General features: G+C 31.8%; 1 protein-coding gene across 2 annotated transcripts in view; it reads left to right on the top strand.

Annotated features, from left to right (window-relative positions):
- The window catches only part of LOC123700454 (potassium channel subfamily K member 15), a 28,869-nt gene extending 18,202 nt beyond the window's left edge, over positions 1-10,667 (top strand). For both annotated transcript variants that reach the window (XM_045647666.1, XM_045647665.1), the window contains exons 5-11: positions 971-1,072; positions 1,423-1,526; positions 1,819-1,937; positions 2,262-2,456; positions 3,722-3,811; positions 4,412-4,541; positions 10,513-10,667. In XM_045647666.1, coding sequence (XP_045503622.1) covers positions 971-1,072; positions 1,423-1,526; positions 1,819-1,937; positions 2,262-2,456; positions 3,722-3,811; positions 4,412-4,541; positions 10,513-10,581 — 809 coding nt within the window. In that variant the 3' untranslated portion in view covers positions 10,582-10,667. The remainder of the gene's footprint in view (positions 1-970; positions 1,073-1,422; positions 1,527-1,818; positions 1,938-2,261; positions 2,457-3,721; positions 3,812-4,411; positions 4,542-10,512) is intronic.
- Positions 10,668-20,179: the final 9,512 nt, after the last annotated feature.

Genomic DNA, 20,179 nt, shown 5'->3' with positions numbered 1-20,179 from the left:
ATAGATTTGCTTTCAAGGTCACATTGAATGTATTAATGGTAATTCAGGATAATCTATTTGCATAACAAATTTCAACCTCCTATAGTAGTTTTTAGCAATAAACATAATCTCATCTCAAAATTATCAAAACCGATCAATCGTATTATACATACAGTACTCCAAGAGTAATAATGCGCATAGAAATCTTCGTCACTGTTCGGCAACTGTCATATTCTCGGAGAGTCCGAAGATGATATCTATATAGAGCGGTTAAATGCATAATTTAGTCAAATTATATGTTTTGTGCTAAAAGAGATTAATATGTATTTGTAGGTAAGTAACGATTTTGTTTCGATAATTCCTTGTAAGTAAATAGCGAGTATAACCCCACGATTGCGAATATATTATCTTTGTTGGATTGATTTACTTGGAAAATTTTATAGTACTTTTAAAGTGTCTTACTGAAGCTGGTGTAATGATGGAAGAAAAGAAGGTTAAAATAACACAAAATTTATATTGTATAAAGTATGGTTTTCAAACACAGGTTTATATTTAAACCATATATGTAAATCTTATCTTTAAAATCTCAGTTCAATAGTATTTACAGTACTGAACATTCTTCAATATTATGACAATTACAAAAAAAAATAAAAATAAAAAGAATCAAAATCAGGGATTATCTTTATTTCTGACATTTTAGATACATCGGAACTCTTCTTCATTTTCACTTTCCCTACTGTCATCACCTGTGCATTGTGCAAATCATTTCATCGAATAATTCAATTCATCTTTAAAAACAATACGTGGAAAATAATTATTTTTTCTTGTAGGTACAAGAATAAAAAATTTTTTTTTTCACGTATATACCTAGGTATTGAATGTTTTCTTAGCTAAAGTGTTTAAATAAACAAATAAATACATATATTTTACGGTCATTAAAAAGTTCTTTTCACATTTATTCGATTTATATTAATTCTTTAAAATTATTCAGGTTATGGTCACCTCAGTCCAAGAACGTCTTGGGGTAAAATAGTGACCATTTTCTATGCCCTACTTGGTATGCCGCTCTTTCTTCTATATTTGAGTAATGTTGGTAAGTTATTATTACATAATATATAATATCTGTATCTCTTATAAAACGTAAAAAACACAATTTTTTCGCTTATTTCAATAATTTTATAAAATTGAAAGAATGAAGATCATGGTTTACAAATATTATGTATGTACTTACCTGTGTAATTCATACTATTAACAAAAAAATAATTTTACTGAATTTTATGATTTTCTTGATTCGAAAAAAAATATTTACGTAATGATTATTTATTAATTTAAAAAATGACAGTTAAGATTCATTAATACTTATAGGTTGATATGAATTTTATTTAAATGGTAAAAAAATACTTTTTGTGATTTTTTTTCTTAAGTAAATAACTTTGTTCCCAGGTGAATTATTAGCTAGCTGGTTTAAATGCATCTATGCATTAATATGTCTGTGCCGGGGTTGTCCCGGCTTCACTAGACGACGAGTTGTGCATTTTAGATCACAGGTATGTAATTTCTTTATTCTGGTTAAATTTTGAACATAATATGACTTTGTACCTAAGCTTTTAGTTTGACGTAAAAAATGTTTTTTTTTTCTCGAATTTTCAGTAGCTATATTTTTTGTTAATAAAGATTTTAATTAATATTTAACCTTGCTATATCATAGGAACATGAATTTGTTATCATTGGTTTGAGTTGAGTTGCTGAATTTTTTAGTAGCTAAATAAAAAAAAAATATTTTTTTTACTATTTTTACATGGACTTTTCATCAGATTTTTCCATTCCATTAAATTTTAGTTAGAAATAAGCGAAGCTGAAAGTATAGAAAGACCAGCGGGTTGGACTGATAATTCGGAGTCAGAAGTCACTGATGTGGCCATAGCTTATGATCCTTATTTAAGAGGATATTATCCAAGGTGAGAAGTAATAAAATAGTTAATTTTTGATTATAATATTTTTACAAGTAATTTTAAAAATATTAAAACCAGACCTTCGGTGAACGATACATTATATTTTATCAAATAATATGGGTAATGTAAATGTATTGTATTGTAGCTTAAGAATGAGGTCTAGAAACTAGATTTTTAAATTATATTATTATCTTATTATGCATATTTTTTTGGGTTCTATTTTATTTCTATCTTGTAATAGTTAATTTGTGAGCAAAAATTATGTTAAATATTTTTTTTTAATTTTTCCCCCTCAAAAAAATCTCATAGTTATATTTTTTCATTTTTTAGAGAAAGACGACCCTACTTCCGCACCACCTCCCTCCCCCAACCCTCCAGATACCCCCTACAAGTACGGGGTTATTCCGAACCTTTGCGGGAACCCATCCAACAAACTGTCAGCAGTGATAGTGACTTCACCTATGTGACCTTCGATGCCCAGTCTATAACTGTGCCCATCAGTGTTTGCGTGTTCTTCATGGTCGGGTAAGTTATTAATTAATTATAATATTATCTGTGATTACATGCGGGAACCCATCCAACAAACTGTCAACAGCGATAGCGACTTCGACTCCGCTTCTGTTGGTCATAGCGTGATGATACATAGCCTATAGCCTTCCTCGATAAATGGGCTATCTAACACCGAAATAATTTTTCAAATCGGACCAAAAGTTCCCGAGATTAGCGCGTTCAAACAAACAAAAAACCTCTTCAGCTTTATAATATCTGTGCTGAAATTCTAAAAAAACTTCCTCGATCCATCCTTGATTAATGATCGTCCACAAAAATATATTTTTTGTTTTAGAATTTTTTGTTTCATATGAAAATTATGAAATGCACTTTCGCTTATATCACGTTATTATGCATGCATTAGCATGATTGCATTACAATAATTTCATAAGTGTTTTCGTACAAAAATGATATGATGAAAAAATCTCAAAAAATAAATAAAAATAATATTTTTTTTTACGTTACTGCCGCCACTTTGCATAAAGCGTTCCTCAAACACCCTGTATAAGCGAGATGTACTCATTACGACGTTCTTACCTCAAAGTTATTTATTTCCACGTATGTTACGAAATATTTAAATAAATGGGAATCACATTTCACACATTCATCTAGCTCAAACTCAGTACCACATTATATCGAATACTTAAATTAATTACATTCTTAACAACGTCACATTGTAGGATTATTTAAATGCGTTACTTAATTTTGTAAAATAAGCATAATATTTTATCACGATAGCCGGAGATAAGTGCTGATTTACACAGGGTCAGTAACTGACTACAAATTCAAGGCAAATCAGTGCTGACCCGAAAAAAAACCCTGTGTAAACAGATTAAAAGTCAGTACAGAGGCTTGAAGTCTATGTAAACAGTTTAAAGTCAGTCGCGGCGCCGAATTTCGGCTTTTCGGCTTTCGACTTTAAACTGTCTACTGACACTGTGTAAATCAGCACTAATACTCAATAAATGTCTTAAATAATATCAAGCCATTTTTAGAACATATTCATTATTCAGTTGTCAATGTTTTTGAAGTGACACACACTTCTTTAGGCGCGTTGAGAGCTTGGTTGAGAGTAAAATTTCAAGGTCGCGTCATGGCAATACCGTCACGTCATGGAGTAAGGCGACTTTTTGGTATCTTTGAATCTCGCCATAGAAATTTCACTTCTGACACGTGTGCTCGCCACACACGCTCTTTTTTTCTAGAGGTGATAAATGAATTGAATTTTTGTATTTTTTCAGATATCTCATGTTTGGATCAATGATATTTGGCCTTTGGGAGAGATGGGACAAACTAGATGGTGCTTACTTCTGTTTTATATCTTTAAGCAGGTTTGTTGTTATTTTGTCCTTTACAATTTAGATGAATAAAAATGTGTGCATGTACTAGTGTACACACGTAAGAAGTAAAACTTCTTTTCCAAAAAATAATTTACTATGTGCAACTTTACAGAAATACGTTGAATCACGCGTGATAGGGATAGGAAAAAGTTAGCGCGTAACTGAAAAATGTCACGCGTAACGAAAAAATGTTACACTACATTTTTTTCCAACCCCGAAAAAGAAGTTTCATTTCAAAAAAGTTATCGATATTTCAATTCAATAAATATGTCATGAATTTTTAAAGATTATTATTAATGTGGCTCTTGGCGTCATAATATTATTTAATATACCATATATAATAGTTTGGAGCTAACAGATGATTGTTACTGTCAAATAAAAGACAATTAATAAAAATTTTAAATCAAATTATTTTGCGATTAAAAAATGAGATGTATAGTATGTAACCTTTCCTATCTTTCAAGTTAGATCAAACTGCACACGTGGTGCAAATCAAATTAAAATCACTTCAGTAGTTTTGGAGTCCATCGCGGACATACAAAGTAACATGTGTTTTATAGATTTAATAATTGATAATTTTTAATTGAATAGCATCGGTTTCGGCGACTTCGTTCCCGGCGAGCGAATATACACGCCCCGTATAGAGACATCTTTTATAGTCTGCTCTCTGTATTTGATGCTGGGCATGGCACTAGTCGCTATGTGCTTTAATTTAATGCAGGTAAGGTTCATTTTCGTTTGTTTACTGTTATTGAGCGATTTCAGAAAACCTTAGTGTTTGAGGTTTAAAAGTTAAAAAAAAATATTGCTTTTCTCATATTAATATATTTCCTCCTTCCTCTCCTAGTGATGTATTTTTTTGGAATTTGAGCTTTATGTAATAAACTAGCTGTTGCCCGCGACTTCGTCCGCGATTACGTCGTTTTTCGTCATTCGTCGTTTAAAAAAAAATACGTGACACTTTATTTTTGAATGTTCTTAATTATTGTCTCTTATAAAATTTAACTACATTAAAATTGAACACTGATAAGAAAATCTTAAAATCTAAAGACAACATGAATGAATGTGATTTAAATTCTACATTACTTAGTATTTCAAATAATAATCTAAATTAAATGTAGATTAACAGTTTGAGCGCACCATTATAGAATATGTACCTAAGTATTAAATTACGTCAGTATACATAGTAACTTTACTAAAAACACGATGACTTTCTTTCGCGCTCGGTACCACAAACTAAGCATGTTTGTGGTACGTGGCCCGCGTCACTTGACCCCCCGCGAGTTCCCCTCCGTTGCTATGCGAAAATACATTCGTTGCTCTACTGTAGGAAAAATTGTAATACTGTAGCCTGGGCGTTATAACACGTCCAGGGAGTTCCTGACTGCCGATATCACCATCTTGAGGAAAAGCTTCTAATGTCGATTTAAAACTGCATACATACGAATTAACCTGTTCTAAAATAATTGTGAAATGAGTTCAGTTTTAAATTTGAGAAATATTGATTTCTTGTATTCCACTATTCGTTGTAGTCGAATACAAAATATATTTAAACAAACTTAGGTAGGCCTTCAGGCAAAAGGGATCCTATCAAATGGTAAACTTGACCTTGTATCTTAAAAGTAAGCATGAAAGGACCTTCTGATAATTATTGAGCACCAAAGGATCATTTGAAACGCACTACTATAAGAGCGAATATTGTCTAATAACAGTTTAGATTGCACAGTATGTTCCTCTAAGAGTAGTGATTTCAAAGGTTCCGGTGTATCTTCAAACGAAAGCGGTCTCCTTACTCCACTTTAAAGCATGTAAAGCATGCAAAGAACATACTACGTTAATATCGCCTATACAGAAGATGATCTGTAATAAATTGTGAGGTTATAAGCAAACCCACTTTTATATTTGTCGGACCACACCACCGAATTCGTAGATTGTTTACCTCTAAGTCATCAAGACTATGACGAAATCGTCTGCAGTAAGACGGGCCATATCTCGCTATTCGTCCGTTTTCAGAGACTGAATAATTTCAATTCTTAATCTTTAATTAAACAAATATTAATCGTTCTTGTCTCAAATAATTGTAATATTCGCGTCCCTACTCTAGTCATTGCTTATGCTCATGTTCATCTTCAAGAGATCGAATAATATTATGATACACCCTATCATTTGTCAAACGGTCTTCATATTGAGTAAAGTTTCAGATTCTCGAGATAAAATATGACTGTCGTGATCAGTAGTGAGACGTAATTCCCTCTCAGTGAGGGTTTCGGTCTAACGGGATAATAGGGGAAACCGGGTTTGTTTGTCTCACGGGTTGGTTGTCACAGCGGTCTTAACACAAAACTGAACTATCGAATAAGTCTGTTGAAAAGCGTGGCAAAAGCGATACAGTGACAACGCTGTCCCCACTTCATTTCAGACCGCCCCGATCTGCCGTGAGGGCCTTTTTTTTTTAGTGGGGAAATCTTGCATAGATACCCACGGCCTCCGGGGAAGAGGCCGTGGGTTATGTCGGATTCCTACCGACCAAAACCCCACTGTGTTCCGTCGAGCCGCATCAACGACAGGGCCACGGGTATGTGTAGAATTCATCCGTGACTGCCGTGAGGGCCTCACAAGTGTTTATAGTTTTCGCACAGATTTTTAATGATATAAGGACCGAATATGGTCCTCATAACATCACCATCAGAAAAAAGGAAATATTTTTAATTGTGAAAAAATATTAATATGATTAACACTATTTTAACATAAAATATTATAAGTCTGTGAGTGTGTAAAAAAAAAGACGGGTTGCACTCCGGGAGTGCCGGCAGAAGTGAAAACTTGATTATTAACGTTCAGCATGTTTGATATTTTGGAATGGTAGGTATCTGTCTTACGCATGGAATATAAGGGCTAAAAAAACTAACATCCGTCTTACGCTTTTTCGATGGTCACGTGTCCTGACGCGAGTTTAAGATTTTATACCCAACGCCGCTAAAAAAGTTTTCACTTCAATAAATCCAGCTAATAACACATCAAACTTATGTTTATAATTAAGTATACGACATGAAAATATATTAATTACCAAGCAATAATAATACAGATAAATACTGAACATAAGTATAATAGTTAGTATTAAGTAGTATTAGTTAAAATATACTTTGACTGTAAGTCAAAGTTTATTTTTACTAACAACATGTAAATGAAGAAGAAATAATAATTACCAACGAACTAACCTTTTCTATAATACTTAACACGGCACATTTTTCAAATTATCTTGCTCAACTCTGCTCAAAAATTTGAGGGTTTTGTTGGAACTTTAATGTGTCAAAACTATGATATATCTAAACTACTATACTACTTGAAATAACTTGCATGCGGAAATGCTCATTACAATTGTGAATCTAAAGAATAACTAACAACATACTATTCAATTTTATTGAGCTGATGAATATCTTTTGCCTGGAAGAGATCACTGTCTCCTAATAAATATACTGTGTTTTCTTATAAAATCTTTACATAATTTATTTTATTTAGTAGTTTAGTTTTTGTTATTTTTATGTAAAAATGAGCTTGAGCAGTGAGCTTATACATATTTGGCAAAAGTATACATAAATTTTTTATAATTTCAGGACCGCAACTTAAATGGGGCGCTCGGAAAATATGCCTATGGGTTATTAATAGAGAAATGATACACAACAAAGTTATGTTGGATCCATTTTATTTATAAATAATGAAAATGATATATTTATAAAATATAAAACATATTAGTTATGTAAAATGATTAAAAATAAATAAATGAAGCAACTACGATTCAAAGAAAACATCTTTTTCAGTGTGAAAATGCTCTTAGCAATCCTGGATGATGAACTGTATATCATGTACTCTGATCCCAGTACGGTCGGTACCTCGATAGCCATAACGATAAATATTATAATCAGATAACCGCAAAGTCAAAATAAAAACATTACTTGTACAGTTGTGAGTGCAAAATTTACGTTTCATTTGGCAATAACATTTTTTCGGTACTAAAACGTAGTAGTTTGATATGTGGCTGGCTGCCCCTCCTCTCCTTCCTGAAAAATATCCTCCAAAATTTCCCGAGATACTTCCAATTATTGAACCATTATGATTAACACTATTATTGATATTGATCAATGATTGAACCATTGGACGTTGGACATTAACTTCAGTCAAAAATTAACGAAGCGGATGATTACTAATTTCCACTTAATCCTCGCTGCCACTATCTTTATCATCAAATCACCAATTTTCAAGTGGTGTTGTAAAATTGTCAGCAGAAATCGTCTTCCAAAGGCGATATAATTTTATGAGCATTGAATCTGTAAATAAAAAAATCAAAAGTTAACTGTAAATCTATAAAAAAAGCTACTTACAAATAAAATTTTATCAAAAACTACTGTTCCCAATGCACCTCAAAATCTTGTAAAAGTCATATATAAAAGAATAATACCAAAAAAACACATGAATTGCTATCATTATAAAAAAATAAATACCTGTATGTAACAACTTACCTTTAGTGGGAACGCATGACGGTGAAAATTCACAAAACACTAAGATTGCATTTGATATTTTTGGTTTTATGGCATTCAATAGTCAAAAGTCGATTTCTCTGTCCCTATGTCCCTTTGTATGCTTAAATCTTTAAAACTACGCAACGGATTTTGATGCGGTTTTTTAAATAGATAGACTAATTCAAGAGCAAGGTTTTAGTATATAATTTATTAGGTTTTAGACAAAGCGGGCGAAGCCGCGGGCGGTAAGCTAGTAAATTTATAAAACACGAAGATTTTTAAAATTGTAACTAATGAACACAATCAATATTAGATTAATTACTGTAGATAATGGTGTCTAGTTTTACTTAAAATAATAAACATCTACCCTCACTTTAAAAAAATGTAGTATATTTATTATTTACACGAAATATACCTTATAGGGAAGGGAAGATATGGGTTAAAGAGTTAAATAAATAACATGATTATATTTAAATTATTAATTTTCAACAGTGTATTCAGTAGTGTTAACATGTAAATTGATTTGATTTTTACGAAATCTCATAGATGGCGCTGTTACAAAATTAACATTATACAACTTACATTCTTTAAACTATGTTTCTCTTCCCAAGTTACTTAAATGGCATAATTTTTATAGTTTCAATCTAGATATTGTCAAACAACATTTATATATGCGTCATTTAATTATTAATTTCCAATAGTTAATGTGTGTTTGATTTTTATAACACTGGCTATAGATGGCGCTGTTTCAAATTTGTCTTTATACTGCTAAGATTCATTTAACTGTTTCTCTGCCAAAATTACATAAATGACGTAGTTTTTATAGTGTAAAGGTAGATAATAGCATGGCTTACTCAAAAACAACATTTAAACATGAGTCTTTAGATTGTACGCTGTCGTAGTACACGGAATATGTAAGAAAAATAAAGGTTCACAGCTCCTCCCCCGTAGGTGATAGCTTGATAATATGTAGCCTATAGCCTCACCCGACCTGTTAGTAATATTCATGCAAAATTTGAAGTCAATCTATGCAGTACTTTTCGAGATTAGCCCAGACAAACATACAGACAAACAGACAAACAGACAAACAGACAAACAGACAAAAATTCTAAAAACTATGTTTTTGGCTTCTATATCGATTATAGATCACGGCCCAAGTATTCTTTTAAAAAAATATTCAATGTACAGTTTTGACTTTCCTACGATTTTATTATATGTATTTTATTATATGTATATAGATTAAGTATGGAATTTTCAATTTGCTTTCAAAAAAGGTGTTAATAAGCAATTGTAACGTTTATTTTACGCGCTATGTATAAAACTAAATATTTGTTACTTTTTTTTATAATTTTTACCTTTACAATGTATATCAAAATACTAGTACTACACTAAAATCACCCTGTATACGAAATTACATTTTCATTGGAACGACTCACCTGCGGTCCACTGTTCGTATCGCGAAACATACATTCAACGAATCTGCTTTGTTACGAAAACAATATATTATTTATTACCGGGATATGTGTCCACACATGAAAATATGATAGGTACATCTATATATATAAAACTCAAAGGTGACTGATATAGTGATCTATCAACGCACAGCCCAAACCACTGGACGTATCGGGCTGAAATTTGGCATGCAGGTAGATGTCATAACGTAGGCGTCCGCTAAGAAAGGATTTCCCGAAATTCTTGCGGGAACGGGGAAAAACGGGGATGCACGTACAAAGTCGTGGGCGGAAGCTAGTATTTTATAGGTACTACTTGAATGAAACTACTATACTTTACTACGTATTCTCCGATCTACCTATAATCTATATCCTACTTCCTTTCCTATCCTATCCTAACCTATCCTACTCCTACTAATATTATAAACGCGAAAGTTTGTGAGGATGGATGTATGTTTGTTATTCTTTCACGCAAATACTACTGAACCGATTACAATGAAATTTAGCAAAATATAGAGGGTAACTTGGATTAACACATAGGATAGGTTCTATCCCGGAAATCCTACGCGAACGGGAACTACGCGGATTTTTCTTTGAAAACGCGGGCGAAGCCGCGGGTGGAAAGCTAGTCTAACTATAAATGAAAAAATTTATTGAAAAGCAGTCAAGCTGTTTTGGGCGAGTTATGTAGAGTATAGGAAATTAATAAATATATATTTTTCAGGAACAAGTGATACACTACTATGCTGGTCTAAAAAGAGCTATGAAAAGAATATGCCGGTGTAAAAGATGACAACATTACTTAAAATATATTATAGAATAATTATATTGTAATTTTAGAGTACTGAATTAACCTTTAATATAAGAATTATGAAAGTTTATGTTGTTTTATTTCTAGGATTACTGCAATGGCCTTAATAGAACCTTAATAAAAGTGTATGTACAAACAAACGAATCTAAAAAGCTTTATTTATATATACTTATGTTTCTATAATCGAATTGCAAACACAATAAATAAAATAAAACAGAGAATTACTCAATACATCCGTTCCGCTTTGTCTTCCGGGCGGTTAGGACGTGGTTCACAGATAAGTTAGATTGTACGTGCAATCACAGGGCCGGATTTGAAGGTCTATTTTATAATACCTGTACATGTTTTATATGATAAAATGATGATTCATTCTTTTTACAAAAACCTTTACAGATATGTGTGATGGAAAAAAATGGTTGGAGATTTAACGTAGTGTTTTTTAATTTTAGTAGAAAACGTAGAAAAGTATATAAATTGTAGAAACACAGTGTTTGTAATAAATTAATCTTGTATGACGTTATGCTTCGTGGTGATAGAACATAAGTATTGTATTATTTTGTGGAAGTAGGAAAATATATAATTTTTTTAACACGGTTTATGTAATGCACTCACGTTAATAAACTTCTATTACTAATATATCAAAAATAACAAATGAAAAGATTTATCATAACTTAAAACGTATACTGTCTATGTGACTAGATGCTGTTTGATTTAATTGTCACTAATTCGATTAAGGGTACAATACTACTTTTCCGGTTGTAATACATTATACATGTTAATTACGGAATAGAATCTGTTGTGGACAATATTGTAATCGCTTTACTAAGAGTAATCCTACCGGACCTCTCACTTAGTATTCTGTCCTTTTTCAGCATTAAATCGGTAGGGGAGCTTATCAAAAACATTTGCTGACCGTCAACTTAACTAGAATAGTTACAAATAAACTTAATCTCTAATAATTTTTTGTTTACATATTTACAGATTAAATTGATGTAAAATATTCATAAATATAAATCATATTATTTTTTTAAATAAAACGAACACAAGCAATTAAATGAGTAGGAGTAAGTATCTAATAAAACCAATGAAAACAAGTATAGAATAATTGTTCGTAATAATCGTAATAATTGTTCTTCATTCATTTTTATTAAATACTTGTCATTGTTATTGCTATTCGCTACACTCTGAGGCTATAATCTTGTGACAAAAAATAATTGAAATAAAATACATAAAACGGTGTAAACTTTTTAGACATTTTTGCAACTACCTTATACGATTATCACAAAAATCTACCGTTAAGTCCGGCCCTGTTCACATTCATTTCGCGGAGAAAATAGATGTGCTGTAGTACTCAAGAAGTAGAGCTAATCCTCTGAAAGAAGGAACACTCGAGGCAAAAAACGAGTTTGCAATCCACAAGGCACTTACGTTATACGCTTTGGAATTTTTCTTGTTATTTATTTTAAAATAAAACTATTTGTAGGTACGCAATCTTTTAATTAGGAACTTTCGTGTTGACAACAATAAACAAATTGAATTATTTGACTTTTTCCAGTCTTATTGTATAGAATGTAGCATTTTTAAGATTTTTATAAGATAGAGTTGTTACTAAGCAACTTTGTAACAAAAATTAACAAGCACACTATCCTAACAACTAACCTACTTATACTTATTATTTACTAGTGGTCCGCCCCGGCTTCGCCCGTGGTACATATTTCGCCTATGTCCTTTCTCGGGTATCAAAATATCTCCATACCAAATTTCATGCAAATTGGTTCAGTAGTTAAGGCGTGATTGAGTAACAGACAGACAGACAGACAGAGTTACTTTCGCATTTATAATATTAGTATGGATTACCATGAAACTAGCATTTTCATGTAAACAAGTGAAATACAATAATATGATGTTACTATCGAGCTGGTTTGATGATGGAGCTCGAATATGTTCCGATGTAGGGGCACAGGCACAAAAAAAATTACTAGTGTAACAGGAAAAACATGACATTCTATATTATATTCTTATAGACTGTCTATAAATATGATACTATACTAGTAAATTATTCCATAATTTACCTCAAACAGGACTTGATATCTAATCAGTTATCTTATGGCTAATAATAGAACTTCTCCGTAAGGATTTGGAACTACGATGTTCTAGTACTTTCCAGTGAGCTAGACAAGGTTTAGGTAAGATTAATGGAATTTTAACGACAGACAAGAATAACTTGAAAGTAATTTGGTGTTATCTATAATATTATTAAGGCTGCCATAGTATAGGGTTTAGCAAGCTAAAGAAAGACGGTTTACACTATACAGTGGAAATATCAAAGTTTAAATTGAAATATTCACTCTATTTGCTAATTTTTGTTATATCGCAATATTACTTAACCGGCACATGACTGTGAACTCTGGCCTTAATCACGGATATAATATGAATAGTGAATACTAGTCTTAATCTTAGAAAACTTTAGCCCATAAGCACAACAATTTACTTCTTTCCCGTCCATTGCAGGGAAAATAAAATAAGCTAATCATTACATTTACTGCTACAAGAATAAGTGTCCAAAAACCAATATTTTCAAAGTCCATTAAAATGTCTTTAAACTTACAAAATTCAACAGAATTTTGCTTCAACAAAAGCGTACAATGGCTCATAATGTATGTAAACCTTTCCTCAATACCCTAGCGAATTTATGAACGAAGGAATAAAACATATTTTATGTGGAATTGCAATGAACAGGTGACCCTAATCTGAGTGACACATCTGTTATCACCTTATAAAGATTACCGCAATATCTCACTACGGTGACCATGTTTTATTTTAGGGTGTTTTTGTCCCATACGAAGTATACGTGGTACTTTAAAAGTTTAATGCTTTAATATTCTAAATAGATCTTTTGAAATAAACTATTTCGATTTAGACATATTTATTCATACACAATAACTTACCAACATAATAATAGTCTTTCTTAAATTAAGGAAAATTCATATTATTTACAATTTTAATGAAAATATTGCAACTTCCAACAACCTTACTTAACGTTTACGACAGTATAGTAAAATCCTTTGTAAATTTATTTTTAATAAAGTTCAAAGGAGATACTGAAGGTGGTTGCTTATTTATTCAACATTTTTAATCCACCAAAACATAATATTATGTATATCAATATATGTATATCATCAGAAAAGCGGCAATAATTTATCTTTTAATTTTTTTATAATTTTGCTTTAACCCATTGAGCCCCGAGCGGCCCGATCTGACCACGCCACAATAGATTTTCTATTGTGTCTGTGATTCCGGGGGCTGAGTTGAACAAATAATTATAAATTAAATTAAATATTAATTATAAATCTAACCCAATAATTTTTAATTTATCTACCTTATTATTAAATACCATTCGTTCATTTCCAACGTTTCATAGCTGTAAGACATATTCTATATATGAGGAACATTTCGATACCGTTTTAGATAGAATGGAATTCCTCCAGTCGTTATTTAATATACTACCAGTATTCCGATCATATTCCAATCGACACGTATCACGAGCGTTCCAATTTCAAATTTGATGTTCTAATACGTTTTATATTTACGAGGGTAGCCATAAAACTTGACGTGTCCGGCAAAGGCCAATTTTATGCGGGCCCTATTGGGGGACATGTGCCGAATAAATCTTTTATATGAATACGATTTGAACCACAATTCAAAACGGTCATTCATAATATTATTGTGAATGTTGGAAACTCGGGTTAAGCCTGTACCAATTGTTTTTAGGGTCTTGGAATGTGTATAATTCAATTTTATGGGTTTTCTTCCTTGAGTTGGGAAGGTTCTTTTATGTCCTTATTAAAGCATATTGTAACCTTAATTGTGTTACGGGAAAAACGCTTTTCTGTTTAAATATAAAATACGAAAAATAAAAATATTGAAAGAAGATTTTCCTTAATAAAGAAGGTTTAGTTTAATGAATCCTGAATCGTCATATTTTGTATTAAAAATACAATATTTAACTTTTAACATAATACAAAAGAAACGATGGGAAAAATAGATAGTCGAATAGTTATAAATAAGGAATGTCAAGGAAGACACATGGGCGGCTGTAACTGTCTCAAACGATCAGATTGCTGAATTTATGATCTTTAACTTGTTTATTCCAAACCGTGGCTTAATATTCAAAACAGTGTAAGTATTATTTGCATTATCATAACAGAATATTTGAAATTCATATTATTTTATTCGAGACATCTTTCAGATAGAACAAATACAAGTGCGGAATGTCAAATATTATTGAAGCTTTTATTTTTTAATAAATTATAACACAAAGTTAAAAATAATGGTGTTACGTGATAAACTTAATCACTGGTTATCACAGAAAAAACAATTATATTCATGAATGATCGATATGTACTTTTTTAACATGACGTTACATATTTTTATACTCGCAGTTACGGAAGCCAAAAAAAACACCTAATATTCATTATAGGACACAGGATTATTCATCATTCAAATCAGAGACTAAAATTTTTGATTTACTGAAACAAATAACAAACACGTCCAAAAGGCATCCCAAATCAATAATCTGCTTGAAACTAGCTCATATTTCAACCGCAGCCTTCATTAGAACAAAGTTTTCTAACAAATGGCGCAAGTATTACAGGCAGGCTTGTAATAAATGCACGTAATTCTTTCTGGCACTGGGTGAATGCATCTCATTTCGTGAGCGCAGTTAGTTCCGCATTCCGACAAGATTTTAGGACAAAGCTATTTTTGTTCAGAATTTTCGCTAATGCCTTTGAGTGCATCTTTACGTTTTTGCGTTTATTTTCTTTGCTGTTATTTAAATGGATGGTTCGTGTTGTGTGGTACATGTATGGATTATTTAGGTTTAATTTGTATATTGATTATGTAAATTACTAATGTAATTTATAGTGCATATCACTATCTTTTCGTTATCTTATAGTGTAGTTTAAAAATACATAGTTCAAGTGTTAACCCATATCAAATAATAAAGAATATCGATTTAGATTGGAGATTTCAAATACTAATCAAAGCAAGCCATAATTTTGTTAATAATATTTATGCAATAAAGAATCAAATGTAAAGCTGATCACAACAATATACCTCGTATTAATCAACACAGTAGGTATTTGCACTTTGCTAGGCTTTTAGTATAATTTAAGCTAACAGTAGCAATTTAAAAAATTGGAAATTCTTTTCTCCTGGTATTAAAAAATATGGCAGTTCAGTTACTATTGCGCTGTTTGATTTTACAAAATTGAATTGTGAGTTAAAATATTGTGTTTTTTCTACGTCTCTCTACACTACGTGATCGTGAAAGTAAGTACTTATTCCTTGTTTTTTGGTTACTATCTTCATGTTATTTTAATCAATATAAATCCACATTTTCCGTGCAACACAGCTTTTCATGCATAATGTTAACTTTTAATTTCTTTGATATTTAGGTTTCCTTTTTTTTTTTTTTTTTTTTTTTTTAGTGGGGAAATCTTGCATAGATACCCACGGCCTCCGGGGAAGAGGCCGTGGGTTATGTCGGATTCCTACCGATCAAAACCCCACTGTGTTCCGTCAAGCCGCATCAGCGACAGGGCCACGGGTATGTGTAGAATTCATCCGTGACATATTTAGGTTTCCTAAACATATCTAATATTTTACACCGAGTTGAACAGTGACGATGTGGATAATAAATGCATAAATGCGGTCTAATAGTTTTTTGTTAATTACAATTTTATTAAACAATTACTCTTGCAAGACATCTATTTATAATTTGAGTAGAGTTATTTTAGTGTCTTCATACGAAGCTTAGAAATTGTTATACAATTTATGGATGTTAACAACTATGTCGGCGGCAGGCCTTACGGAAGCTTGCGAAGAATGGCCTGTACCTGGCTATTGGGAGAATAATCTGTCTTTCAAGCAATATACTAAATCTGTATATTGAACGGTAAGGCTTTGTTTATTACTAGGCTGTATCCCCGACGCTGTCCGGAATAAGAACTGTGATAACATGGCCTATGTTTCTTAGGAATAGTATCTATTTTCGGGGTGATAGAATTTTCTGAATTGGAAAATCAATACGTATATAATATGTAGTGTTTGAGTTTATCAAGTAAAAATTTTAATAACACGTGTATTATTATAATGTTATGTAGATAATAGAGCCGTTTGTCTCGGTTTCGCTGAATACTATGGCAAATATTATAATAGTATCTTAAAGTCATAGAATTAAACTTTTAATTTACTTTTAAACCACTTATGAATATCCTAAATCTCATGTTTTATATATATTATGACTAGTATACCTATAAACTATTTTACGCACTAACGCATACAATAAGATGACTTCTATTTTATCATCTGCCGATATTGTATTATATTTCCCCTTATTTATTCCCAAATATTCATTTGCAAGAATAGAGTTGCCATCTTTGAAGTCAAGTACCAATATAATCCACCCCGAATTTTATGTATTTTTTACATAGTTACGACAATAAAAGGTTTTAATAAAGCTCAGTCTATTCTTGTCTCGTTTAGGTCGCTTATTATTCGACATTTGGGGACAATAAGAACCTTACGTGATCAACAAAGGGCTAAAAATAGGAACTTGCATTGTATTTTACAATAGGGGATTATAACTGATTTAAATGGGTCAAAGGGTTACTTTCATATTTCAAAATTTAATGTGTATTTGATGAGGTTCTTCAATTTTCTTTATGTATATTAACTGAAATTCCACGCTTATCTTTAGGATAAGTTAGATAAGATAATCCTTATTTTAGTTAATAGGGCTCTTTTAAAGTTTACACTTCATATAACATCTATGAAAAAGTTATAGACGTGTATCTTTCTAATTGCAGGAAAATGGTGTCTTTTCGAATTCACTCAAGGACTCACTACATTTAATTTTATTTTAAGAGATTAAAACTGCATTAAAAACAGCAAAATTTCAACATTAATAATCTTAGCAATGTTGGCCAAACAAAGCTGGCCACTGTCTCTAGCCTCAAAATTCCATGCACAAATTCATAAAGCAAAACCTCATAGTCTCTTAAACTATTTTCACATAAAATTTATAAAATATTTAAAATAACAAATTCCACATAAAATAGAATGTTCTCATGTTCTATTCAATGATTCAACATTAATTCTAAATAAAAAGCTAGAATTTACGTTTTAGAAGTCACTAAAAATACACTATAGCTCAAAATACATTGTACAAAATTGTACAGAATACACAGTTGTCATCGCTGTTTTACAATGGAATTATTTAAATATCCCTCACACAGCGGTCTACAGTTTGTGATGTAAATAAGGCGTTCCCACAAGCCATGTACGTTTGTGGTAGAGATGTTGGTTCTGAGATGATTAGTTTCATACTATATTTACTTGTGTGTGCTTTATGCTACAGCCTCTAAAGTGTGATTACACTATGAGTATATTTTGCTGTCGGATCTTTAACTAATTGTGCGTAATTATGATTTATGACGAAATAAATATTTTGTATACCTAATTGATTTTTGTCAGTCTTAAGTAGGTAGCTTACGTTCGTTGTTCAAAGGTTGGCCAATACGAATTTTCTTTTATATTAAAGAGCATAATAATCGAACGACAATGCAGATGTTTTCTGTAAGATACTAAAATACTTATCTTCTGTTCCGAAACACCTCATAAAATAATTCATTTTGTAAATAAAACTTGTTGTTATTAAATCTTCCCGGTATTACAGGCACCATAATGCCTGAACAAACTTATTAATCTGCGTTTAAGATAAATCTTTTCGGGGCTTTGCCGAAAAACTATGATTAACGTTCCCTCAGATTTATGGGTAAGAGAGAACAGACCTGAACTCAACCATCTGCCTTTTAAGATCCCTTAAATCTTGTAGTAATAAATAATTCATGAAAAGCCTTTCCCTCCGATCATTGAGGATTTGTTTGATGGAAAGGGTTAGGTTTAGCATTGATTAATGATAATTTTGGGGCAGATTGCTCGACGCTATTGTTGTTTTTAACAAGTTAATTTGCCACTCGCGATGCAGGAGTTTGCTTATTTGTATTTAAAAAAATATCTAAAATTATAATAATTATTTTGCAATTACAAAAGCTTTAATATTTGGTCTTGTCTTTAATAGATAGTCAATAGGATAAATAGTGCTTCGTATTCTATTCAATCCTTTATACGGAAAACAATGATGAAAGCGGAAAACGGAATTGGAATTCCTTATTTCATGTAAAATTAATAATAGTTGTTTGAACAAACGTTTATAAGTGTTCATTTTGTCAATGCACTATATGACCTACTTCATTGCAATATAATATTGCTTTACAAAGTTGGTTTTATCTATTATCTATATCACATACTAGTTGCGCTTCGCGGTTTCACCTGCGTGACTTCTGTTGGTCTAAGCGTTATGGCTATTAACACCGTAATATTTTTCCCGTAGTTCCTGAGATTAGCGCGTTCAAACAAACTCTTCAGCTTTATAATATTCGTATAGATTTTGCCACCAACCATTTATTCCCTTAAACACACTATAATTCTCCTAAGACGAACATTTAACCAAGACTTATTGCTAATGCATCCCGCTACGTCTCCCCAATGATCATTGTCTTCGAAACGACCAAACTTTAAGCACATAGCTTCTACAAATACAACAACATAAACAACAGAACTGTTCACTTACATACGAGTCTGCTAATTATCCCTTAAACATATATTAACATCTCCAGTTTAACTGTGCTGTCCAAAAGTTTCTGTACCTACAGGTAACGGTACTGTACATACCACGGAAGATAAAGCATTCAGATCAAATTACCTGTGTTTTAGCTTGCGTCTTTCTTTAGCCAGGGTTGTAATGAGTAGCTAATGTTTCTTATTAGTCAGTTTTAAAATTAATTGCTAATTTGAGCAGTGGTGGCTCAGTGGTGAGACCTCGGACTTCGAATCGATAAGCCCGGGTTTCGAGACCAGGCGAGCGTGCAGGAAATAAATTGATTTTTCAATTTATCTGCGCATGTTGTAACATCACCACTGCTCGAACGGTGAAGGAAACCATCGTGAGGAAACCGACATGTCGAAGAATTAAAAAGTTCGACGACATGTGTCATCCGCCAACACGCACTTGGCCAGCGTGGTGGATTATGGCCTGTACCCTCATAGGAGGCCCGTGTCCCAGCAGTGGGAACGTATAATATGGGCTGATGATGATGATGATGATGAAAATTAATTGTAATACATATTATATTATTTGTCAAATGTAAAATTGTTGAATCTCACACAATTAACTTTTAGCGTACCTACACGTGTTTCGTATTCTTAAGTTTTAAATAAATATAACTGGACATTTGAAACGCCTAAGTAGTTCAAAACTGAGCTTGTTAGTATGAGGAGGACAATCATTATTAACGTAATAATTCTTTTGTATCAGTATAATTATTACATATTTTCATATGAACAACAGGTCACTAAAAACACTATTCTCGAAAGTATTGTGTTTACTACGCTCAATGTATGCAATTCTGTCAACATTCTGAAAACTCTTTCGGGTGAAATTACTACATGAACA

Source organism: Colias croceus, chromosome 19 (genome assembly GCF_905220415.1).
Source record: "Colias croceus chromosome 19, ilColCroc2.1".
Lineage (NCBI taxonomy): Eukaryota > Metazoa > Arthropoda > Insecta > Lepidoptera > Pieridae > Colias > Colias croceus.
This window is presented reverse-complemented; position numbering and strand designations above follow the sequence as displayed.